Genomic DNA, 26,573 nt, shown 5'->3' with positions numbered 1-26,573 from the left:
CACTGTCCCCCCTCTATCCTACCCAGAATGTGAATCATTTCCTTGCCCAGAGTGTCCATGTGATATATGTTGCCCATCCTGTTAGTCGCTTGGTGGCTGTCTGTTATTGGATCAACAACCGTTGTGGTATTAGAGTGTTTGTGTTCAAGTCACCCTTATTTTACTTAATACTGGCCCCAAAGTACAAGAGTAGTGATGCTGGCTGATTGGATATACCAAAGAGAAGCCATTAAGTGCTTTCTTTAAATGAAAAGGTGAAAGTTAGCAACTTAATAAGGAAAAAAAGAAATACGCTGAGGTTGCTAGGATATACCATAAGAATGGATCTTCTATCCATGAACTTGTGAAGAAGGAAGAAGAAATTTGCACTAGTTTGTTGAGAGAGAGGGAGAAACCACATTCATATAACTTTTATTTATTTATTTTCTTTATTGATTTTAGAGAGAGAGAAATGGAGAGGGAGAGGAAGATAGAAACATTGATGAGAGAGAACATTGATTGACCACCTCCTGCATGCCCCCCACTGGGGATTTGGCCCACAACTTGGGCATGTGCCCTGACCGGGAATTGAACTGTGACCTCTTGGTGCATCGGTTCAACCACTGAGCCACACCAGCAGGGCTTATGTAACTTTTATTACATTCTTTACATGCCATCTCATTGCTTCTTTTTTTTTTTTTCTGTACAAATGTTAATACCTTGCAGGTGTTTTGACTGTGAGTGGTTTGTCCTCATCTGCGTGTATTTTGGATTCATGAGGTATCTCATCACCTAGTTTTGTTGTAATTGACACGAGTTTTTGGTTTTGCTACATGGCAGTTCTGTGTGTTTTATGGGATTCAGAGATCAAAAAACATTGCCACCTCCACCATCTTCCCTAAATCTTTTTAAATTTTTTTTTTTATCCTCACTCGAGGACATCCTTCCATTTTTTATTCAGATAGATCTGGAGGGAGAGAAAGGAAGAGAGAGAGAGAGAAACATCGATGTGAAAGGGATACGTCGAGCGGCCGCCACCCACACCACCCAACCAGGGCCAGGGACTAACTGCAACCGAGGTACATGCCCTCAGCGGAAACCGAACCTGGGCCTCTTCAGACCACAGGCCAACACTCTAACCGCTGAGCCAGGGCCCTAAATCTTTTTTCTATTTAATTTTATTTAACTTATATTTGACCCATATTTAACTGGAAATCTCTTTTCAAATAATACAGATTTATATTCCAAGTAGTTAGGAATGCATTTGACTCAAGAAAGTTTGGCAGTGGCTTAAACAAATTGTCATATACTTTTTTCTCAGAAGCATTCTGGAAGTTGGTATTGGTTCAGCTATTCAGTGATGCCATCAAAGACTCAGCCTTCTAATACCTTTCTGGTTCACCATCCTTAGCATGTTGGTTCTCTGCTCTCAGAGGTGACACTGCATAATTGCAAGATGACTGTTCTAGCTTTACACAGGAAGGAGGGGGAAGGGTGGTTTCAGCTCCCTGTGTCTTTATCAGGAAAGCAGAATGTTCCTGGAAACCCCCAGCTTCGTTCTGCTTCTGCATCCTTGGCCAGAGCTATGTCACTGGCCATTTTTCTTTCCCAGCTTCTGTAATGGATGCCCATGAAGAAGCAGTCTTGGCAGTGAGTGTTGGGTTAATCATTGACTGATATTTGCTTTACTTTATTTTTTTCCTTTTTTTGCTCTTTAGTGGTGGCTGGGTATAGGGGAAAGAATATTGGACTGGAATTTAGGAGACCTGAATTTTGGTTCTAACCCAAGCTAATTGTTTGATCTGGGGATAAGTTATGGCGCTGGGCCTCCGTTTCTCAAATTATAAAATGAGAGAGTGAGAATATTTGTTTTTTTAAATCTTTATTGTTGAATGTAAAATATATTACAGCCCTGGCCGGTTTGGCTCAGCGGTTAGAGCGTCCGCCTGCGGTCCGGAGAGACCCGGGTTTGGTTCCCGCTAAGGGCATGTACCTCGGTTGCAGTTTGTCCCCGGCCCTAGTTGGTCGTGCGGGTGGCAGCCACTCGATGTGTCCCTTTCACATCGATGTTTCTCTCTTTCTCTCTTCCTCTCTCTCCCTCCCACTCTGTCTGTGCAAAAAATGGAAAAATGTCCTCGGGTGAGGATAAAAAATAAATAAATAAATAAAATAAAATATATTACAGATGTTCTACATTTTTCCCCCATTGACCCCCTCCTCCCCACTCCCGCCCCCCTCCCACCTTTTCCCACACTATTGTCTGTGTCCATTGGTTATGCATATAAGTTCTTTGGTTTATTTCTTCCCACCCCCCCAACCCCTTTCCCTTTGAGGTTTGTCAGTCTAGCAATGAATTTGTACTTCTTCTTTTTTTTTTTTTTTTTAAATCCTCACCCGAGGATATTTTTCCATTTTTTGTACAGATAGAGTGGGAGGGAGAGAGAGGAAGGGAGAGAGAGTGAGAAACATCAACGTGAAGGGACACATCGAATGGTTGCCACCCGCACGACCAACCAGGGCCGGGGACAAACTGCAACCGAAGTACGTGCCCTTAGCGGAAACCGAACCCGGGTCTCTCCGGACCGCAGGCCGACGCTCTAACCGCTGAGCCAAACTGGCCAGGGCGAATTTGTACTTCTTAATCCCTTCACCTTTTTCACCCATTCCCCCAACCCCCCTCCCATCTGACAACCAACAAAATGTTCTCTGTATCTATGAGAATGTTTCTGTTCTGTCTGTTCATTTTGTTTGTAGATTCCATTGTCAATAGATACGTATTCATTGCCATTTTGTTTGTTCATATATTTTATCTTTTCAAAAAGACCCTTCATCATTTCATATAATAACGGTTTGGTGGTGATGAACTCCTGTAGCTTTTTCTTGTCTGGAAAAGTCTTTATATGGCCATTGATTCTAAATGACAGCTTTGCAGGATAGAGTAATCTTGGTTGTAGGTTCTTGCTTTTCATCATTCTGAATATTTCTTGCCACTCCCTTCTGGCCTGCAAAAGTTTCTTTTGAGAAATCAGCTGAACTCCCTTGTAGGTAACTAGCAGCCTTTCTCTTGCTGCTTTTAAGATTCTCTCTTTGTCTTGAACCTTTTGCATTTTGATGATAATGTGTCTTGGTGTGGGCCTCTTGGGGTTCATCTTGTTTGGGACTCTGTGCTTCCTGGACTTGTATGTCTGTTTCCTTCACCAAGTTAGGAAAGTTTTCTGCCATTATTGTTTCAAACAGGTTTTCTATTTCTTGTTCTCGCTCTTCTCCTTCTGGCACCCCCAAGATGTGAATGTTGGCACGCTTGAAGTTGTCCCAGAGGCTCCTTATACTATCCTCATTTTTTTGGATTCTTTTTCTTTTTGCTGTACTGGTTGGGCATTTTTTGCTTCCTTATATTCCAAATTGATGGTTTGCTCCTTGGATTTACGTACTCTATTATTGAAGCTGTGTAAATTATTCTTTATTTCAGTTAATGCCTCCCTCAATTCTAACTGTGCATCCATGATTTCTGACTGGTCCTTTTTCATGCTCTTGAGGCCCTCACTAAGTTCACTGAGGTTCTCACTAAGTTCATTGAGCATCCTTATAAGCAGTATTTTGAACTCAGCATCTGTTAGGTTGCTTATCTCCATTTCGCTTAGTCCTTTTCTTGGGGTTTTGTTCTGTTCTTTCATTTGGAACCTGTTTCTTTGTCTCCTCATTTTGGCTGCCTCCCTGGGTTTGTTTCAGTGTATTACTTAATGAGAGGTATGGGGCTAGCTGAGACCAGATGCTGCTTGTTTGAAAGAATTTAGGAAAAACCTGAAGCAGGATTTAAGACAGGCCAATCCTATGGTTAAACAAGTGGCAACAGCTTGGGTGGGCCTGAAAGTTGGGTGGGGCGGGGTGGGGCCTCAGGGAGTCACCAGGGCGGGGCTACCAGTGTGAGCCACGTTGCTGGAGTCCCAGATATGGCCTCTGTCTGCCGCCCCAGGGAAGGGCTCACCAAAGGAACAAAAGTCCTCTGACAGCATGTTTGTCCTGGAGAAAGCCCCCTCTCCAGCCCTCGCTCCAGTGCCAAACAGCTCAGTTCTTCCCTGTATGTCTCTGGTGCCCCTTGAGCTGCCTCCCCTCCGAGCTTAGAGGGAGAGAGTCCGATAAGTTCGCGCGCAGGCCCTTTAAGGAGCTGCCTGGGGCTCCAGCCGCTTCAGCTTCCCTGAGCCTCAGTTCCCGCTGGTTTTTCCAGCCAGAAGTTATGGGGATTCTCTTCCTGGCACTGGAACACTGAGCGGGGCACCTGGTGTGGGACGGGGACCCCTCATTCCTCAGGAAGGACCTTCCCAGCCGAGGTAGCCTCCTGATTTTCATCCTCCACACTTGGGTGTGGAACCAGCCCGTCGCGCCTCCGCCCCTCCTACCAGTCTGGTTGTAGCTGTTGCTTTAATTCTGTAGTTGTAGGACTTCCATTCAGCTCGATTTCAGGCGGTTTTGAATGATGGTTGTTCTGTAGTTTAGTTGTAACTTTGATGTGGTTGTGGGAGGACGCGATACCGCGTTTACCTACGCCGCCATCTTGACCAGAAGTCCTAAATATGTCTATTTTTAATCTACTTTGGTGTTATGACATAATGAGCCATATTCTGAGAAAACAATGGTAATATGAAATTGTAATTTGGGAATAGGTATCAACTCCAATATTATCATGTATCCCTGATGTTTTCCCTTGCCCTAGGTTTTACTATAAGCAAAGAATACTACGGAAGGTCTTTGAAGAATGGAAAGAAGAGTGGTGGGTTTTCCATCGAGAGTGGAAACTCTGTGTTCGAGCTGACTGTCACTACAGGTCAGATTTCATTTATGTTACTTCAGGTTTACTGATACACATTATCAAATAATTACTTGGCATGTTCATGGTCAAGTAGAGAAAAGTTCTGAATCGTTTTCTATTTTTCTTTTTTTATTATTTTTTATTTTTTTGTTGATGTTAGAGAGAGAGAGGAAGGGAGTGGAGGAGAGAGCGAGAGAAACATCTATGAGAGAGAACATTGATTGGCAGCCTCCTGCAGGCCCTCCACTGGGAATCAGGCCCAGAACCTGGGCATGTGCCCTGACTGGGAATCAAACCGACAACCTCTAGGTGCATGGTTCAATGCTCAACCACTGAGCCACATCAGCCGGGCTCATTTTCTATTTTTCTTCAAATTATTTTAGGGTAAGCAGTATTAACCCCAAAGACATGTGCACATGAGCACGCACACATAGAGACACTCCTCTAATTCAAGTAACCATATGTGTTGGTCATGCTAATGATTCGAATAGGGTTTTCTCCTTGACTTTCATTTATATATAATTTCTAATTCTGAGAAGAATATTCTCTTCTTTAATATAAGTTGTTTTTAGTTTATACTGATTATAGGAGAAAAATAAATGCCCCATAAATCTTACACATTGTTTAAAATTGTGTTCACTTTCATTTTAATCACTTCTTTATTTAGATAGATATATTGAATAATTCTAGTAAGCTGGTAGAGTATGAAATCAAGTCTAAGGAAAGGGGGTAGTGAAAATATGGAGGGACTGACAACCTAAATGTGTCTAGAGTATGTATTGAGAAGGAAAATAAAAATAAAAATGTGTCATTGACCATGTTTTAGTGCAGAGGAGAAGTAATGTTTTGCATACTGTAGATATTAAGGTGATTAATATATGACTATCATTCCAAACTTCATGGCTTTGTGGATGCTGAAGGTGAAGTTATTCTTAGAAAAGTCAAGCCTTTTTTCCTTGAGTGACACTATAAGGTGTGGAAAACAACACTCCATCAAGGACAATAGGTTTCACTGTGATTGTAGGGAATAAAATTTTAGTTTACGATGTAGATATGGCTTTTTTTGTATTGGAAATGTTCATAGTTATTTCCCTTGAGTACAGACCAGGTATATCGGATTAGGAATTGTTTGTTTTAAAGAAATGCCTGCGGTCCACAGAGACCCGGGTTCGGTTCCCGCTAAGGGCATGTACCTTGGCTGCAGTTTGTCCCCGGCCCTGGTTGGGTCGTGTGGGTGGTGGCCACTCGATGTGTCCCTTTCACATCGATGTTTCTCTCTCTTCCTCTCTCCTTCCCGCTCTACCTGAGTAAAGAATGGAAAAGTGTCCTCGGGTGAGGATAAAAAAAGAAATGCCATTTGCTTTTTTGGCTCCTCAGATATTACTTGTACAACCTGATGTTCCAGACCTGGAAGACCTATGTGCATCAGCAGCAGGACATGAGGAACAAGTACATCAGAGCCCAGGATCATGGTGAGAAACAGAAGTGCATGTGTAAAGAAAATGCCCAGATTGACTTTTATTCTTTATTAAGACTATTTTTTAGGAGCAGTTTTAGATTCACAGCAAAATTGAGGATACGGTATAGCGATTACCCATATACCTTCTGCCTATACCCATGCATGGCTTTCCCCATTTGCAAATATTTTCTCCCAGTTGGGGCTTGTCTTTTCATTCTCTTAACTGTATTTTGCAAAGCAAAAGTTTTTAATTATGACGAAGTGCAATTTATCAATTTTTGTTTTATGGATTGTGTTTCTGATAGCTTATGTAAGAACCCTAACCCAAAGTCACAAAGATTTTCTCCTAAAAGTTCTGTGGTTTTACATATGGATCTCGTATAGACTGCAACCTTGCTAAACTAATTTTTTAGTTCTAGGAGCTTTTATATAGATTCCATAGGATTTTCTCTACAGACAGTCATCTTTGAACAGAGACAGCTTTATTCCTTTCCAAAAATGTTTTTATTGCATAGGCTAGGGCTTCTAGTATGACACTGAATAGGAGTTGTGGGAGTGGACATCCTTGCCTTATTCCTGATCTTAAGGGAAAGGCATTTGGTCTTGAACCATTAAGTATGGTGTTAGCTATAGGTTATTTGTAGTTGTCTTTTATCAGGTTAAGGAAGTTCTCTTCTGTTCCTAGTTTTCTGAGCATTTTTATCATTAATAGATATTCAATTTTTTCATATCATTTTTCTGTATTTTTGAGATGATTATGTGACTTTCTTTTTCAGTTCATTAATATGTTGAATTATATAGAGTGATTTTTGAATTTTGAACCAGCCATACATTCCTTAGATTAGCACCACTATATTGCTGGGTTAAATTTGTTAATATTTTGTTGGGGATTTTTGCATCTATGTTTATGGGGAATATTGGTCTATAGTTTTTTTTTGTTTAATGTCTTTGTCTGTTTCTGTTTCAAGGTAAGACCCTCACAGAAAGAGTTGGGAAATATTTTATCCTCTTATATTTTCTGAAGAGATTTGTAGAATTAGTATTATTTCTTCCTTAAATGTTTGGTAATACTCTCCAGTGAAATCAACAGGGACTGGAGTTTTTTTTGTTGGAGAGTTTTAAACTTTGAATTCAAGTTTTTAAATAGATATAAGACTACTTAGGTTATCGATTTCAGCTTGTTGAATGAGTTTTGGTAGTTTGTGTCTTACAAGGAATTGATCCATTTTAAATATATGTTGTCAAATTTATGAGCATAGAGTCATTTGAAGTATTTCATTATTATAATTTTAATGTTGCAGGGTCTGTAACAATAGCACCTCTTTCATTCCTGATATTGGTAATATGTGTTTTTAGCTTTTTAGTTTTGGTCAGTCTGGTGAGAACTTTATCAATTTTATCAGTCTTTAAAATAATCTAATTTCTATTTATTGGTATTTTTAAAAATTGTTTTTCCATTTCCAAGTTTCTTTATTCCTGCGTCTACCTTTATTATCTCACTTCTACAAAGTTTGGTTTTAATTTGCTGTTCTTTTTCTAGAGTCTTAAGGTACAAGCTGAGATTATTGATTTGAGACCGCCCCTTTTTTCTAAGACAAGCCTTTACTGCTATAAAGTTTTCTTTAAGCACTGCTTTAACTGCATTCGACAAATTTTAATATTTTTCAATTCTGTTTTTTTTTCATTCATTAAAAAAATATTTTCTAATTTCCCTTAAGACTTTCTTTTTGACCTAAAGATTTTTTGGAAGTGTGTTTAGTCCTAATATTTGGAATTTTCTAATATCTTTCTAGTATTGATTTTCTAGTTTATTCCATTCTAATCAGAGAATAATACTTAGTATGATTTTATTTCTTTAAGTTTGTTGACGTTTGTTTTGTGGGCCAGATAATACTATATTTTGTGAATGCTTCATGTTTACCTGAGGAATGTGCATTCTGCTGTCTTCCATTGTTATAATAAATACAGCCATATTACAGAGTATAAGGAAAAGTCACTTGGATTTTTTTAAGATCAAAAGAGTTATTTCTGATATATGACATTGTTTCAGGCCATGTCCACAGACCCAAGGGAGTGCCCATTTACTCTTGTACTGTTAAATAAGTCTGCAAGTACTTTCAGGCCTCAGGGAGAATGGTTTTCATATTGTCATCAGAATCTTGGTAGAGACAATTAATGTAGATTCCTGGTTCCATGCTGGGAAAATAACAGCTTGCATTTATTGGAGACACTTTTCATAGAAAATCTCATTTACTCTTTGCAAGCATACGTCTAAGGGAGGCACCATTTTATAGATAAGGAACTTGTACAAGGTTACTTAGTTAATAAATGACAAGGACTTTTTTTTTCTTTTTCTTTTTTTGTTAATCCTCACTTGAGGATATTTTTTCCATTCATTTTTTCTAAGAAAGCAGAAGGAAGGGAGGGAGGGGAAGAGAGAGAGAGAGAAAAATATCAATCTCAGAGAGACACATCGATTGGTTGCCTACCATATGTGCCTCGACCGGGGCTGGGGATGGTACGTGTCCTTGACTGGGAATCAAACCTGTGACCCTTTGGTCCGAGGGCTGATGCTCTAACCATGGAGCCACACCAGCCAAGGCAAACCTGGCTCATCTTACTCAGATACCAAACTCTAAACCACTGCACCACGCTAGTCTATGTCACCTGAGGTGTGTGGATTCCTGAGGTCTGGAGTGGGCTTGAGGAAGCTACATGTTAAATTTTTTTTCATATTTTGAGTCAACTTGTCAACAACTATGAAATATATAGTTCCAGTCCTACTGACCACATGTTGGAGAATGTTCTGAAAATGGTTTATATAATTTTATTTTCTCCTTTGTATGCTAAAAAGAAAAGAAATTTACTTTGTTAGTGATGACTTTCATAATGAAAATGGAATTTACCACAAAGTGAAACCTTTACACTTCCATATCTAGTCAATTCTCTTTCCTTCAGGATCATTACTGGTCTTTGTTATTCTGTTTCCCAAATAGATACGGATAGTATCCTTTTCTTCTGTCTTGCTTATGCTACTTTACAATTATTATTTCAAACAGCAAGTTTTATAACATGATTTCTTATTCTTTAATCTTCATATTATAGAAAATTTTAACTCTCTACAAAATTGAAAGATGGAATAATGAACTTCCATGTACACACACCCTCCCAGCTTCAACAATTATCAACTCACACCAGTCTCACTTCCCCACTTCTTCACAATATCATTTCATTTGTAAATATTGTATTATATATCTCTAAAAAATAAAGGGTGTTTACAATACAGGATTTCTAAACAGTGCAGTGTATTGATTTTCGTTTAAATGTTTTGTAAATATGGTCACTTCTATAACCATTCTTCACATGCACTTGCATCTATTAATTTTGTAGAGCTTCACAACTTTTCCAGCAGGGGGCACTTGAAAGCTGGAGGAATTTAGGTATTCAAAGGAGAGATAAGTACAGAAAGCCCCATGAGTTTTTACCGCAATCCAGAGTAATCCATCTCCCCCTACCCCTTTTTGAAACTCTCTTTCGTGCATCTAGATGCAAAACAAAAGATGCGACAGGCCTGGAAGTCCTGGTTGATCTACGTGGTTTTTCGAAGGACCAAACTTCAGATGCAGACCACTGCCTTGGAGTTTAGGCAGCGGAGTATTTTGTGGTGAGTGTGCTCAGATGCCCTGTAGTTCAGCAACTATCATTTTATCTCAGCCTTGCTTTATGTTGCTGAAAAGCCGCCTAAAAATCTACCTTAAAACAGTTTAAAACATAATTTTTACCTAATAAATATATATTTATTATTATTATTTAAAAAGTTTTTTATTGATTGATTGATTTTAGAGAGAGAGGAAGGGAGAAGGAGAGAGAGAAACATCAATAAGAGAGACCATCAATTAGCCGCCTCCTGCATGCCCCCACTGGGGATTTGGCCCACAATCCGGGCATGTGCCCTGACTGGGAATTGAGCTGGCGACCTCCTGGTGCATGGGTTGATACTCAACCACTGATCCACACCAGCCGGGCCCTAATAAATATTTATTGACAACTTGTTAAACTATAAGATAACTGATTTTCACATAATCACAAGTAACACTAACAGAGTACTCACTATGTTCTAAACCCTGTGTTAAGTATGTGTATGTATTAATTTTTTAATGTAAAGTGTCTCATTTAATCCTCACTATGAACTGTAAAATAAGTATTCTTATTGTGCAGATTAAGATACATAGTAATGCCCTGGCCAGTTTGGCTCAGCGGTTAGAGCGTCGGCCTGCGGTTTGGAGAGACCCGGGTTCGGTTCCCGCTAAGGGCACGTACTTCGGTTGCAGTTTGTCCCCGGCCCTGGTTGGTCGTGCGGGTGGCAGCCACTCGATGTGTCCCTTCACGTCGATGTTTCTCTCTCTCTCTCCCTTCCTCTCTCTCCCGCCCACTCTATCTGTACAAAAAATGGAAAAATATCCTCGGGTGAGGATAAAAAAAAAAAAAAAAAAAAGATACATAGTAATGCCCTGGCTGATTGGGCCCATTGGTGGAAGCATTGACTTGTGGGCTGAAGGGTTGATTCCTGGTCAGGAGCACGTACCTGGGTTGCAGGTTTGATCCCCAGCCTTGGTCGGGGTTGTATGGGAGACAACCATTAGATGTGTCTCTCTTTCATTGATCTTTCTCTCTCTCCCCCCCTCCCTCCCTTCCTCTCTCCCTCCCTCTCTCCCTCCCTCTCCCTCTCTCTCCCCCCTTTCTTCCTCCCTTCCTTCCACTCTATGTAGAGGGTTAATGGAAAAATATCCTTGGGTGAGGATTAAAAAATATATAGTAAGTCTCAGAAAGGTTGAGTAACTTCCTCGAGCTCATATAAGTTGTAAATGCATTTTTCTGATGCCAAACCCATGTTCTTAACTGCTGCCTCACACTGCATCTCGTCAGCATTGTCCAGTAAATTAGGCCTCTTAGGAAGCCAGATGTGTGTAACAATGAGGTACTTTATAATGGGACTGATTTCACTGTATGTTGTTTCTGGTGGTCCTCTGGTGTCCCGAATGACAGCATATTAAAAGCTTAGTTCCTGTCTGGCTGGTGTGGCTCAGTGATCGAGCGTCGACCCATGCACCAAAAGGTTGCAGGTTCGATTCCTGGTCAGGACACATGCTCAGGTTGCGGGCCTGATCCCCATTGGGGGGTATGCAGGAGGCGGCCAATCGAAGTTCTCTCTCAACTATGTTTCTATCTCTCTCGCCCTCTCCTGTCTTCTTTCTCTAAACTCCATAAAGGAAAAAATAAAAATAAATACAAATTTAGTTCCTGCCTGAAAAAGCTGGGCCCTGTATATACAATGGAGAAAAACATAGGCTTTGCAGGCAGACTGAGTTGGGTTCAAATCCCTGTTCCAACATGTATTTTTGGGTCATTTCACCTATTCAAGTCTCACTTTTTCCATCTGTGAAATAGGCACACTATTAAGTTTCTTTCAAGGTTGTTATGGGAAATAAGATAATATTTGTAAAATATTTAGTATAGTATTTAGAACATCAGTGGACATATAGAAGTTACTTAAAATTTTTGAAGTGATTTAAAATTTATTCAACAAATATTTTAAAATTCTAAATAAGTATGCACTTCTATTATAGTCTATAGGGGATATTTTTACACAATTTTATTTATTCATTGTGTAATTATTGAGGGCTTAAAATGTTTCTGGTACAATGTTGGGTGCTAGGGCTGCATTCAGGGACCTTATAATTCCCTGAGTACTTAAAAAGATAGCATAACCTAGGTTAGGAAGAAGGAGATTTTGGTGGGTTAGAATGATCAGGCAAATTGAGTGTTTCTATAAAGTAGAGGTTGTCAACTTTTGTGTCTTCATTACTGTTTTTGGAAAATAAGCAGAAAAGGATACATCAAGACTAGAAATCTAAAAGGTACTTTTTTTTTTTTTTGCAGGTTATTCTGTGAACTCTCCTGATTTTTTAAATGTTGGCAGTTACTTATTATATATCTTTAAAAATCTGTGTAGGCCATCCAGAGCATGCCCGTAGTGTCTGAGGCTGAATCTGACTTCAGGAACCATCAGTTTCCAACCTTTAATTGGCAGCTTTAGGACTGTTTCCCGGTTGACATTTTTAGCAGTGGCTTTAACAGATATCATTCTAGACATGGTACCATGAGAGTGAGGGACTTGAGCTGAGTCTGAAGCCTAGCCCTTACTACCCTTCTTTTATCTGCGTGGCTTTTTGCTGACTGGTTCCATCTTCAATTTGCTCTTTGACAGGGTGTGGTGGAGCGAATGGAGGCGGCAACTGGGACAGATCCGTGTGGGACACATTCTCTTTGCCTCAGCTGTGAAGCACAGGGCCCTTAGCCTCCAGCTGCAGGTGAGTCCAGCAGACTCGAGTTTTGTGTCCTCTGTCCATGTTGTCAAGCCCCTCACCCCCAAAGGGTGGGGTTGGACTTCAAGCAGAAGGCCAGTCATCATGCTGCTGCCTCTCTCCTGGGCCCTTCCTACAGCTGAAGGGACTTAGGAGGTGGTGGGGGCAGAAGCAACATTGGGGGTTGAGCTCTTCAACAGCAGAGGTTGCTGTTAGGAATATGCTAGATATGATTACCAGTGGTTTGTAGAGCATGGCTGCTAATTGTGGAACTGGGAAGGGATTTGTGAATTAGTTATAAACATGTTAAGGATACAGCAGTATACATTTTTATTTCCTCATTACTGCCTTTTTACAGCAAATTAGAAAATAATGAGGGCAGAAAAGAAACTAAGACTGAAAAGAAACCTGGCCCCCCTGCCACCTTCCCACCCCTATATAATCTTGCTTATCTTAGAGGTTTCTTTTGGGAAAGCCACTAGCTTTTTGTCAGTATAAAGGCCTAATATCTGTATCAAATCTGTGCTGTGGTGAAGCTTTCTTATGACTTTTGATTGAGTCTCTGAATTTGTCATTTTTGTGTCTGAGGACCACCAAGTCAGTTATAGAGAATAGAACAGAGAAGAGGAGAAAAAGAAGTGCCTGTTATTACTTGTAGGAATAATATCTTTATAATCTAACAAAATTTTACATCGTCCATGTAAGTGTATGCAGTATATGGAGATCACATGCAAATAGCATATAAAATTATATAGATCAGGGGTCAGCAAACTGGCTCACAGATCATATTTGGCCTGCTGCCTGTTGTTGTAAATGAAGTTTTATTAGGACACAGTTACACCTATTCATTCATGTATTGTCTAAGGCTGCTTTCAGGGTACAAAAGCAGAGTTGAGTAGTTGCAACAGAGACAGCATGGCCTGCAAAGCCTAAAATATTATCTGACCCTTTAAGAAAAAGTTTGCTGATTTCTGAACTCACAAGGTCTTCTGAGGCAATAGCAAGGAATCAGAGGTCTTGCCAGTAATAACAGTAATAACCGTTGCAGCAGTAGCAGCAACAGCATTCTTTGAGGTCTTACTTGTGCTAGATGCTAAGTGCTTTAGAAAGGTTATCTCATTTAATTTTCATAATTCTTTAATTTTTAATTTTTTAAATTTCTTTATTGGTTTAAAATTATTTTAATTGATTTTTAGAGAGAGAGAGAAATATTGATGAGAGAGAATCATCGATTGTCTGCCTCCCACATGCCCCCCCACCATTGGGGATTCAGCCTACAATCTGGGCATGTGCCCTGACCAGGAATTGAACCAATGACCTCTTGGTGCATGGGACAACTCAACCAACTGAGCCATACTGGCAAGGGCTAAATTTCTTTATTGGTTTTAGAGAGAGAGGAGAGGAGGGAGAGGGAGACAGGCAAAGACTTCGATTTGTTGTTCATTTTCTGGTTGCTTCTTGTATGTGCCCTGACCGGATCAAACCCACAACCTTGGCATATTGGGATGATGTTCCAACCAAGCAAGCCACCTGGCCAGGGCTAATTCTTTTCTTTCTTTCTTTCTTTCTTTTTTAAAGAAATCATTATTTATTATTGAGGAAACTAGAAAGTTTAAATAACTTGAATAAGGGTCATTCACCTAGCAAAGATTTCAGAGCCAGGATTTAAACCCAAGCAATCTGAAAACTGCAGAGCTGTTCTTCTGATCATCATGCTGCATTGTCCTTTATAGATTTGTAATCTCAGGAGGGAGGTGGGACTGACAAATGTGAAAATGCTATAAACACAGGAACATCATGAGACTGATTTTCTGTCACTGATGGACTGCAGCTATGTGAATGTCCTTCCCTTTCAAATAGCCACTGTGAGAGCCTATAAACTCATTCTACTGATGGCTGCTATTGCTCAGAACTCTTTTAGAAATCCCTTTTACAGTTGTGTTCAAAGCTTGCAACAACAGTTTTGATTGACTATTTTTAGTGATAGTGGGTTTTTATAGTTTGAAGTTGGGTTTAACTTATAAAACAGCCCAAAGTGATTTAGAATCAAGTCAATGAAAAATGTGAGTAGTCAGATAATATTGATATGGACTAAAAGTGATATGAGACTCTTAAGACCAGATTTTAATATGTAAATTATAAGAAATAATGCTTTGTATCTGATAAGTACTGTGGTTTTTTTTTTTTTTTTTTATCCTCACCCGAGGACATTTTTCCATTTTTTGTTCAGATAGAGCAGGAGGGAGAGAGAGGAAGAGAGAGAGAGAGAAACATCGATGTGAAGGGACCCTCACGACCAACCAGGGCCGGGGACAATCTGCAACCAAGGTACGTGCCCTTAGCGGGAACCGAACCCGGATCTCTCTGGACCGCAGGCCGACGCTCCAACCGCTGAGCCAAACCGGCCAGGGCAGTACCGTGTGTTTTACTAAGGACTTACACTGAAGTCATTTCTCTTATTCCTCACAATATATCTGAATTAGGTGGGGCAGATATCATGAGATAGGTGAAATTTAAAAAAACTAAATGTACGTACTTCAAACACAGAAACATTAAATATAAAACATTGGTAAAAATCTTTTACTAACAAATATCCAAGTACCCATTACCCAGATTTAAAAGGTGTTAGCATTTTCCATACTTGCTCCAGAATTAACTGTGATGGACATAGCTCAGACCCACTCTTCCTCCCTTCTGCCACCTCAAAGATAGCCACTGCCCTGATACTGAGCTCATTGTGCTCTTGTACAGTATTTTTTTTTTCACTTGTAAAAACGTGTGCATACATACCCATAAAGCAAAATGTTACGACTTTGTGCAGTTAGGAAATTTATGAATGGTTTTATACTGTACATTTACTTTGCAGCTTGCTTTTTTTAATGTAACAGTATACTTTTTTTATTTTTTATTTACTTTTTATCCTCACCTGAGGACATTTTTCCATTTTTTTGTTCAGATAGAGTGTGGGGGGGTGGGGGGGGAGAGAGAAACATTGACGTGAGAAGGACACATCGAGTGGCTGCCACCCACACAATCCAACCAGGGCCGGGGACAAACTGCAATCGAGGTACGTGCTCTTAGCGGGAACCAAACCCGGGTCTCTCTGGACTGCAGGCCTACGCTCTAACTGCTGAGCCAAACCAGCCAGGTCTAGCAGTATACTTTTGAGATTTATCCAGGTTGATACATAGAGATTTATCAACTGAATATAATATGCCATCATATGAATAAAGCTCAGTTTATCTGCTCACTGTTGATGGGATGTTGATTACATCTACTTTTTGGCAACTACAAACAGTGCTGCAGAGAGTCTTCTTAAACTACAATCCTTGTGTAAGAGTCTGAGTTTCTTTCCTGGTTCCTAGAAGTGAAATTGTTGGATTGTTAAGTATTTACCTCTTCATTCTTAAGTATCACCTAATTGGTCTCTGATGCCATACCAGTTTACATTCTAATGTTTCAGTTCCCATTTCTTTCAGCCTCATCAATACTTTCCATTACCAGATGTGATCATTTTCACTAATTTGATGTGTGTAGAATGGTAATTCATTGTTCCTTTAATTTATATTTCATTGATTCCTAGTGAGGCCCAGCATCTTTCCAGAGGTTTTGTTTGCCTTTTGGGTTTCTGCTTTTGAGCTTGTTTATATCCCTCACTCTTTTTTGTCTACTAGGTTATTTGGCTTTTTCTTACTGATTTGTAGACATTGTTATTATATATGTTGTCGGTACTTTCTTCCAGTCTGTATAGCTTGTTTTTTGCTTTATGGTGCCTTTTTGGTACCTTTTTTCATATAGGTATTATTAATTTCAGTGTAGCCTAATTCATTGTTTTATATTATGGCTTGGTCTTTAATATATCTTGGGTTTGCTGCTGGTGGAAATCATGTTCTCTCACGGGATTTCGAGGAAAGCATTCCCAGACCTACGCATGGGAGATTGTGTTATAGAAAGATATATTCTAGTGGAAATAACAGAAGGTTGCCCTGGCCAGTGTGGCTCAGTTGGTTGAGTGTTGCCTTGTGCACCAAAAGGTCCTGGTTCAATTACTGGTCAGGACACATGCTCAGGTTATGTGTTCGATCCCCAATCAGTGTGCATGCAGGAAGCAATTGATTGATGTTTCTCTCTCACATTGATGTTTCTCTCTCACATTGATGTTTCTCTCTCTCTCTCTCCCCTTCCTCTCTAAAACCAATAAAAATATATATTTAAATAAAAAAGAAATAGAAGGCTGCTCCTGGGTTTTCAATTTCCCTTCCAATCCATCCTGCCATGGAAACAATCCAGCCTTGTCTTTATCAAGGCCAAAACTAAGGTCAGTGTCCAGAGTTTCTACTTCATAGTAAAGCTCAGTTTTTTGTAGCCTGCATGGTTTGCTGTGGGTTCTGGTTGGCTGCTAGACCCAATTTAGAGGGACAGTAGGAAGGGTCAGTTAGGTCAAGAGGTGACAAGGAGGCAGGTTGCAGGGCTTTGCAGGCTGTGCCCATTAAAGGCTTTGGCTCTTATTCCAGGGGAGGTGGGTTTGAGCAGAGGAGTGATGTGATCACATTTACCTCTTTTTTTAATCTTTATCTGAGGATATTTTTTCATTTTATTTTCAGATAGAATGGGAGGGGGAGAGAGCAACATCAGCATGAGAGGGACATATCGACTGGTTGCCTCCTGCACGACACTGACCAGGGCCGGGGACAGACCACAACCGAGATACGTGCCCTTGACCGGAATTCAACTCGAGACTCTTTGGTCCGCAGGCTGATGCTCTAACCACTGAGCAAAACTAGCCAGGGCTCATTTACCTCTTAATAGGAACCCTTTGGTTCATTATGTGCTGCCTTTTGAGTAAGAAAGGGAAGGAGAGATACTGGAGAGAGTGTGTGTGCTTATATTTTAAAGAAAAATAATGGAAAAATAAACCAAAAACTAGCAAAATGTGGTTACCTATAGAGGGAGGGGAGGGAACAGTGTTGGAACAAAGTACTTTTTTGTTAATCTTTACCTGAGGATATTTTTCCATTGATTTTTAGATCAATGGGAGGGAAGGAGAGAGAGAGAGAGAAAGAAACATCGATGTGAGAGAGTCACATCAATTGTTTGCCTTCTGAATGACCCTGATGGGGCCAGGGATAGAACCTGAAACCCAGGTATGTGCCCTTGACTAGTAATTGAACCCGAAACCCTTTGGTCCACAGGCCAGTACTCTAACTGCTGAGCCAAACTGGCCAGGGCGGAACAAAGTACTTTAGTGAATTTACTTTGTTACATATTTTTAACTTTGGAACCATGTAGATATTTTATATAAGTTTTAAAAAGTAAATCCAAAAGGAAAAATTATCCCTAGGATTTAATTTTTTTTTACTTTTTCACTGATTTCAAAGAAAGGAGGTAGAGAAAGAAACATCGATGTTGAGAACGACATTGATTGGTTGCCTCCTGAACAGCCCTGGTCGGGGATGGGGAAGCCTGCAACCCAGGCATGTGCCCTTGACCAGAATAGAACCCAAGACCCTTCGGTCGGTCTGTGGGCCGATGCTCTAACCACTGATCCAAACCAGCCAGGGCAAAAATATCCCTAGGATTTTAAAACACACTGAAACAAATGTATCAAGTTTGTAGCAATGACTGCAGGAGAAAATAATTACTTCAAATCACTTTAAAATAAAATATTTGACTGTTCTTCCTTACTGAGATACAGTCTAAGGACATAGAAAACTGCTAAGAAACCTAAAACTGTATTCAGTAGTTTTATTGTTAGTAACAGGTTTGCTATTATGTTGAAACAATTATAGCTACATTGTAAGATAAAACAAATAACTATGGCAGTGTCGTTAGGAATCACAATTTTCAGGGTAAAAGAAAAGATTACAGGTATAAAAGCAAAGAAATTAAAAGTCCTATAAATCTGAAACTTGAAATGTAAATATCAGTATGGACACAAGATATTTTTACCTAAAAAAAATCTATTTCTGACTCTGTTTACTGAAAAGACTTAGAAATTGTGGCAGTAATACATTATTTGGCATCTCAAGAGCCCAAGTTGTGGTCTCTGCTATTTCCCACTAAAAGGAACTGAGGTTTTTTTTTTTTCAGAAATGGCTAATTCCAGGTTTAGAGCTAGAAATAGACATCATAAACCTAGGGCAGCGATTTTCAACCTTGTTCATCTCATGGCACTTGTAAACTAATTACTAAAATTCTGTGGCACACCAAAAAAATACATTTTTGCTAATTTAACAAGGTAAAAATGAAGCATTTATCTTGCCTTTCCTGTACAATCTAATCTCTGAGAAACCAGAAGGTTAATGAGAGAGTAGACTTCTTTATAGAACTCCAGCTAATAAATGCAGGAGTACTAGAATGAGAAAATCACCGTTTGCCACCCCATTGAGAAAATGGATGTAGGCAGCAGTCACCAGGTGAAAAGATGATGGGGAAATATAATGGAGGGATCAGACTGAAGCCATCTGAAGCCACTGAGCAATTTTGGCACAGAGAAAAAACGATGACAGCCAGAAATGCTGTGCCCCATGATGCAGTGTAATGGGAAATACCTAGCACCACAGTGTTACCAGACTGTTCAGTATATGCATTCTTTTTGAGTCAACTTTTGAAATTTCCCAATAAAATATTTATATATCTTAAAAAAATAGATCATAGAAGATCAAGGATAAAAACAGGGAAACCAGTTAAAAAGCTGTTATCAAATTCCAGGTGAGATTTTGGACAAAAATGTAGCAACTTGGTGTTAGATTCTGGATATGTTTTGAAGGTATTGTCAACAGGATTTGCTAATGGATAGATAATATGTGAAGTTCTAGAGAGAGTCCAAGATGACACCCAGGTTTTTGGCCTAACTAACTGAACAGTTGAGTTGCCATTTACTGAAATGGGGCGGATGGAGGGAGAAGTGGGTTTGTGGGGAAAAATTGGGAAGAGGTACATTCTCAGTTCCATGTCTTCAGCCTGGTAGGCCTTTTGAATATTCATGAGGAGATGTCAAGAAGGCAGTTGGATATATGTGTTGAGTATTGAGGACAGGCCCAGACCTGAGAGATAAATTTGGGAATCCTGAGCATGCAGATGGTGTTTAAAGCTACAAGAGACTGGGTGTGAACACAAAGGGAATGAGTAGCTAGTGAAGTTCCAGGACTGAGCCTGTGAGATGGGGAACAGCAACAAAGAGGGTCCTGTGATATCCTGAGAGCCAGGTGAAGGAAGGTGTGATCAGCTGTCAGATGCTTCTGGCAGTTCAGGGAAGGTGAGGACTGAGATTTGACAGAGAAATTTGGAGATCATTGATGCGTTTGATAAAAGCATTTTCAGTAAGCCTGGTGGTTCAAGGAAGCCTGCCTGGGAGAAGAGAAATGAGAAAACAGCTTTTTCCAGGAGCTTGGAAAGGAAGGGAAAGAAATCTAGTGTTAGCTGGGTGGCAGAGTGTGGTATAGACAGTGCTGGTGGTTGGTTGGTTTGAGAATTACTGATTTATCCTTTTAAGAAGTATTTTTGTGACAGTAAGCTCCCCCCCACTTTATTTTTGACAAATACCAGCATGAAAAAGGTGAATACTAGATACTGTTCGTTAGTTTAAGCATTGTTTACATCTTGCCACATTTGCTTTCTCCACGTATATCAATATATTTTCCAAGATACTTTAAAGTTGCAGACTAATTATTTTAGCTTATTATCAATCTAAAAATTAGGATTTTTTCTATATAACCACAATATCATTATATCCAAGAAATTTAATAATGATATGATAATATCTAAAATACAGTTTATAGCCCTGGCCGGTTTGGCTCAGCGGTTGGAGCATCGGCCTGCGGTGCAGAGAGACCCGGGTTCGGTTCCCGCTAGGGGCGCGTACCTCAGTTGCAGTTTGTCCCCGGCCCTGGTTGGTCGTGAGGGTGGCGGCCACCCGATGTGTCCCTTCACGTCGATGTTTCTCTCTCTCCCTCTCCCTCTCTCTCCCTCCCGCTCTATCTGAACAAAAAGTGGAAAAATGTCCTTGGGTGAGGATAAAAAATAAAATAAAATAAAATACAGTTTATATGCACACTGTATATTGTTGCTATTTTAGTGTCAGGTCCAGGTCTAGTGAATGGTTACCCATTGCTTTTGGTTGTCACATTCCAGAGGGATAAATTTTTTTTAAGGATGGGAGAAATAATAGCACATTCATATGATGATTTTAAAAATCTAGTAGAGCCCTGGCTGGTTTGGCTCAGCGGTTAGAGCGTCGGCCTGCGGTCCGGAGAGACCTGGGTTCGGTTCCTGCTAAGGGCATGTACCTCGGTTGCAGTTTGTCCCCGGCCCTGGTTGTTCGTGTGGGTGGCAGCCACTCGATGTGTCCCTTTCACATCGATGTTTCCCTCTCTCTCTCTCTCCCTCTCTCTCCCTCCCACTCTATCTGTACAAAAAATGGAAAAACGTCCTCGGGTGAGGATAAAAAAAATAAAATAAAATAAATAAAAATCTAGTAGAGTGAAAATCAGTGATGCAGAAGTGGGGGAATTGCCACAGTGATCAACTTGAGAAGGTGAGAAGATGGGATGTATGCTTAGTGGGAGGGGTGGACCTTTGATGGAAGCATGGACAATTTATCCAGGGTAACAGAGAGAAGGCAGAGCCTGTGGGCAGGTGGGGAGAGCTTGAGAAACTTATTTTTTGATTGCTTGTATTTTCTTGGTGAAATAGGAAGAATGATATTCAGCTGAGAGGAAAGAAATGCGAAGAATTGTTATAGGTTTAAGAAGGTATGAAGTCGTCTGAGACAGTCACCTTCAAACTAGGGCATGCATATTGCTGAGCGTACATGAAGATTTTCCTAAGGGTGTGCATTTATGGATGATCTTAAGGGAATTGTTTTGTAGGCCTCAACTTCTGTAGATATACTTCTGAAAAACTAATGTGTCTGAGAAAGGGCCTCTTGACAGTAGGCTTCCTCCCACTTTGGAAGAAAAGGCAGGCTCTCTGTCACCTATCCCAAATCTGAATGAATTATATCACCACTTGGATTGTCTGCTTCTTGTCTGCTCATTGATTTTATTATTCCTCTTTATTTTTGTTCTTAATCCAGAAAAAAACTTATTTTCTGGAAGCAGAATGCCTTTAAAGAACCTTTCACCCCAAATTCCCTTAGCTTATGATCCTGCTTAGGGATTGCCACCTCCTTGTGTCCAGTTTTTGCCTTTCCAGTGTGTGTGTATGTCTGTTTTTGTTTCTCTCACTTGTACTTTGCCTTTACTTTCCTGCCTTTCCTTTGATCGTTGTCATTTCAGGCTTGGTCACGGTGGCAGGAACAGCTCCTGCGTGTCCAGAGGGAGAGACAGAACGTGGTCTCTGCAGTGAAACACTATCAGCATTGGCAAAAGTGGAGATCCCTGAAGGCCTGGCTTGAATACCTGCAGGTCCGGAGGATAAAGAGACGGCGAAATGGTGAGCAGGAAGTCCTGGGCTCAAGAGATAGAGGGTTGGGTCACAATTTCCACTCTCCTTCCGCCAGCGGTGCTAATTTATTACGGAGAGATATAACCATATTATGCCACAAATTTTGGTAAAGGGAGATTGAGGAGGAAAATACGTCCTCCTCAACTCACATTTATTTTCTTCTGGCCTTTTCTTCTATGCATATATTTTATTCGATAGGTTTTCTTTTTTTAATAATCCTTACCTGAGGATATTTTTTTATTGATTTTTTGTTTTATTTTGTTTTTTAGATAGAGTAGAAGGGAGGAAGAGAGAAACATCGATGTAAGAGACACATCAATTGATTGCCTCCCGCATGACCCCGGCTGGGGTTGAGGATTGAACCTGCAGCCCAGGTATGTGCCCTTGACTGGAAATCAAAGCCTCAACCCTTCAGTCTGCTGCCACTGTGCTAACCACTGAGCAAAACTGGCCAGGGCTCAATAGGGTTGTTTTTTTTTTCTTTATTGATTTTAGAGAGAGAAGGGAGAGGGAGAGAGAGAAACATCAATGAGAGAGAACATTGATTGGCTGCCTCCTGCATGCTCCCCACTGGGGATTTGGCCCACAACCTGAGCATGTGCACTGGCTGGGAATCAAACTGGCGACCTCTTGGTGCATGGATCAGTGCCCAACCACCGAGCCACACCGGCTGGGCTCAATAGGGTTTTGGTTTGTTTTTATCCTCACCCGAGGACATTTTTTGCATTTATCTTCAGATAGAGCAGAAGGGAGAGATGGAGGAAGAGAGAAAAATACTGATGTGAGAGAAACATGGAGTGGTTGCCACCCACACGACCCTAGCCGGGGCTGGGGACAAACTGCAACCAAGGTACGTGCCCTTAGTGGAAACCGAACCCAGACCTTTCTGGTCCACGGGCCGACGCTCTAACCACTGAGCAAAACTGGCCAGAGCAAATGTTATATTCTTTTAATGGGTATTTAATAGGATGGCTTACCTTAATCTACTTAGCCATTCTTCTGTGGGTAGATATTTGGATTGTTTATTTGTCCCCAGTTATGAGAATGCATGTGATTTATGATGTTGTTTTTGAACATTTGGTTTAAATGGTTTATTTTCCAGTGAGAGTTCAAAAATAATAAGCTCGGCCGATGTGACTCAGTGGTTGAGCACTGACCCATGTACCAGGAGGTTGCTGGTTCCATTCCTGGTCAAGGCACATGCCCAGGTTGTGGGCCCAATCCCCAGTGGGGGGCAACCCAGAGGCAGCCAATCAATGTTCTCTCTCATCCATGTTTCTATCTCTCTCTCCCTGTCCCTTCCTCTTTCTAAAAAATAATAAAGAAAAAAAAAATTTTAAGTATTAATACATTCATAGGTCATGATCATCAGTACTCTTTGTACTTTTGTTTCTTTAGTTTACCCAGAAGTGCTCAAACTCTGTGCTAGATGCTGGGTTGGGCTCTTCAGCTTTCACCTAGACCTCTCTGCAGAAATCTCTAGCCTGCTACACTGTTTTTGGGGAGAGTTTGAATGTGTCCATTTGAGAATAGTGACAGGGCACCACTGCCTGGTTGCTCAAGCCCTGACCGTGGAGGCATTAAGCTATTAGAAATGATGAGCTGCAGACTCACATTAGACAACGTGTGACAACATTTGAATTCTGGGACCTACTCCCTTCCACTTCCTGGACTTCAGCTTATCAGGTCATTAGCTAATTAGTGTTAAAAGGAGATGAAGTTAGCAGCCTGCATCAGCCTGACTGAAAGCACCAAAAAGCCTTTGCATCTTGTTGACCAAACTGTGTGTTACCGACTCAGCCCCTGAAGTCCTCACTGGGAGACAGTAAAGAGGCAAAAATAAAACGGAGTCTTTGAAAGCAGCAGTCGCTGTTCTTACTCATCAGTATTAACTAGAAGCCTCAGCTCTTTGTTTTTATAGCATCCTCTTCCCTAAAATTATAGACTTTTTCTTTTTCCTTGGAAAGAGGAGATGTAGTTAAGGGATTCCTAATAACTCTTCCATGTTTATAAACCATTTATTCAAGGATTCTTTTGAGAACTGCCTTGAATTCCTGCTGTCTGCCAGTAGTGGGGTTCAGCTTGTATTACAGATGCTTCCTTCTCATTGCCCAATGCCAGAGGGGCAGCACTTAAGTTATTTTCTCTGTTGCAGAGATGGCTGAGCGATTGCACCGAGTCACTGTACTTCAGACACACTTCTGTGATTGGCAGTGGGCCTGGCAGCGGAGGGAGAGCTTGCATGCTCACCATGCACAGGTGGAGATGCTGGCCAGAAGGATGGTGCTGCGGCAGGTCTTTACTCACTGGAAACACTGTATCCTTTTCAGTCTGTCAGCCCTGCCTCAGCCAGGACAGCATGAACTCAGCAGTCTGTAACAAGAGTCGGGAGATACATGGTAAACAATTACTGAATCATTTGATAGTCCTGGTCTCTATTGACTTCTTTTAAAAAGTTTTGTTTAATTGGGAATATTCATACAAAATAATATGTATAACATACCTTTACAGTGTAAAGAATAATAATAAAATGAACACCTATGTTCCTACCACTCAGCTTAAAAAATAGAACATTGCTAATACCCCTGTCTGTTCCTCACTGATGGCGTTCCTTTTCCTCCTCCTCAGAGGTATTCCTACTACCCTGAATTTTTTTTTAAATACTTTTTTCTTTATTGATTTTAGAGAGAGAGGAAGGAAGAGGGAGAGAGAGAGATAGAAACATCAATGAGCAAGAACATTGATTGTCTGCCTCCTGCATGCCCCCGACTGGGGATCAGGTCCACAACTTAGGCATGCGCCCTGACCAGGAATCAAACCTGCAACCTCTCGGTGCGTGGGTTGATGCCCAACCACTGAGCAATACCGGCCAGGCTTTACTACCCTGAATTTTATGTTATAGCCTTTCTCTACCCACTAGGTGATGGAAAGAGCCACAGCCATTTCTGTTTTAGAAGGCCATCTGTTCTTGGCTAATCTATCAATATGATCATAGCTTCCATTTATTGAACTTTTACTGTGTACAGGCATTATGCATTATCTCCTTAATCATCATAGCAACCCTATGGAGTAGGTTGCACTGTATCCATTTTACAGATGAGGAAACATATATTCAAGAGGTCTAAATAATTTTTAAACTCACAGCAAGTCATTGGCAGAGCTAGGATTTTTTAAGCCCTGGCCTGGCCTTTGAGAGTGCACTCTGCCCCCACCACAGTATGTGGCCAGGTGTGAGGATTTAGATTGCCTGGGATTTGCATCCACACGTTTGTTTGTTCATCAAACTCTTGCTTTGTTTTAAACTTCTGCGTAAGTTCTGGAATATGGACAAACTCAAAGACGAACAGTCGTTCATTGTCTAGGAGGAAAATAGACATGAAAATGGGTCTTTACAATATGGTGCAATAAATGCTGTGATAAAGGTTTGTATCAGGTCCTTCAAGAGCTACTGTGGCAATTCAGCCAAGGAGATGTTTGAGCCAAAATGAAGTCTTAGGGGATGATAAGCTCCCAGCAGAGAAATCAGGAAGTGTGTTTCAGGTGGGAGGAGAGGCAAATATGCAGGCATAAATGAAGAAAAGCATCCAAGGATGGTAACGGGTCCGTAGTGGGTTGTGGGCTGTGGATGCAGTAGGGTAGTGCAGGTAGATGCTGACTGGGGACGCTTGTGTGCAGTGGTCAGGAATTTGGGCTTTATCCCGGTGGCACTGGGGATTCTCTGGAAGTATTTAAGAAGTGGTAAAGCAGATTTATACTTTAAAGGATAAATCTAGATAGAGGAGCAAAGCTAACACAGGGAGACCAGTTATAGGAGTTGGCTCTCTTACCAGCCTATGTGACGTACAAATCAAATGAATTGCAGGGTGTTGAGGGTGGGGACAGAAAAACAGGAGAGATTTAGGAGAGTAGAAGGACTTAGCCACTGAGTAGATGGAAAGAGTGGGAGGAGAAAAGATTTGAAAATAACTCCAAGGTTTTTAGCTGAAACATCTAACTGGATTGTGATGCCAAAACAGAATACAGCCCTGGCCGGTTTGGCTCAGTGGTTAGAGCATCAGCCTGTGGACAGAAGAGTTGCAGGTTCGATTCCGGTCAGGGGCACGTACCTCGGTTGTGGTTTGGTCCCCAGCCCTGGTAGGGGTTGTGCAGGAGGCAGTCAATCGATGTCTCTCTCTCACATCCAGATTCTCTCTGTCTCTCCCTCCCTCCCTTCTACTCTATCTAAAAATCAATGGGAAATTAGCCTCAGGTGAGGATTGACAAAAAAAAAACCCCAAAAAAACAATGCAGGAGAAGGAGTAGGTTCTGCTTTACATATGGTACATATAGTGATTTTGAAATGTTTGCTGTGATTGTCGGCAGTGCTTCTCAACTAGTTTTTGCCTCTCATGAAATGGGCATCGGAAGGGAGAAAGGTAAGGCCAGCAGTTTGATAAGTAACTCACATGATATCCCTTTGCCCACTCTTCTTTGGGTCATCAGGAAGAGACAGGTGGATATCAGCCCATCTGCATAT

The 26,573-nt window shown here is 40.8% G+C and overlaps 1 protein-coding gene across 1 annotated transcript in view; it reads left to right on the top strand.

Moving 5' to 3' along the window:
• Positions 1–26,573, top strand: part of SFI1 (SFI1 centrin binding protein) — a 69,207-nt gene that overhangs the window by 11,902 nt on the left and 30,732 nt on the right. The window contains exons 5-10 of the mRNA XM_036277282.1: positions 4,691–4,801; positions 6,164–6,258; positions 9,792–9,909; positions 12,514–12,616; positions 21,889–22,045; positions 24,213–24,374. Coding sequence (XP_036133175.1) covers positions 4,691–4,801; positions 6,164–6,258; positions 9,792–9,909; positions 12,514–12,616; positions 21,889–22,045; positions 24,213–24,374 — 746 coding nt within the window. The remainder of the gene's footprint in view (positions 1–4,690; positions 4,802–6,163; positions 6,259–9,791; positions 9,910–12,513; positions 12,617–21,888; positions 22,046–24,212; positions 24,375–26,573) is intronic.

Source organism: Molossus molossus, unplaced genomic scaffold (genome assembly GCF_014108415.1).
Source record: "Molossus molossus isolate mMolMol1 unplaced genomic scaffold, mMolMol1.p scaffold_m16_p_22, whole genome shotgun sequence".
NCBI lineage: Eukaryota > Metazoa > Chordata > Mammalia > Chiroptera > Molossidae > Molossus > Molossus molossus.
This window is presented reverse-complemented; position numbering and strand designations above follow the sequence as displayed.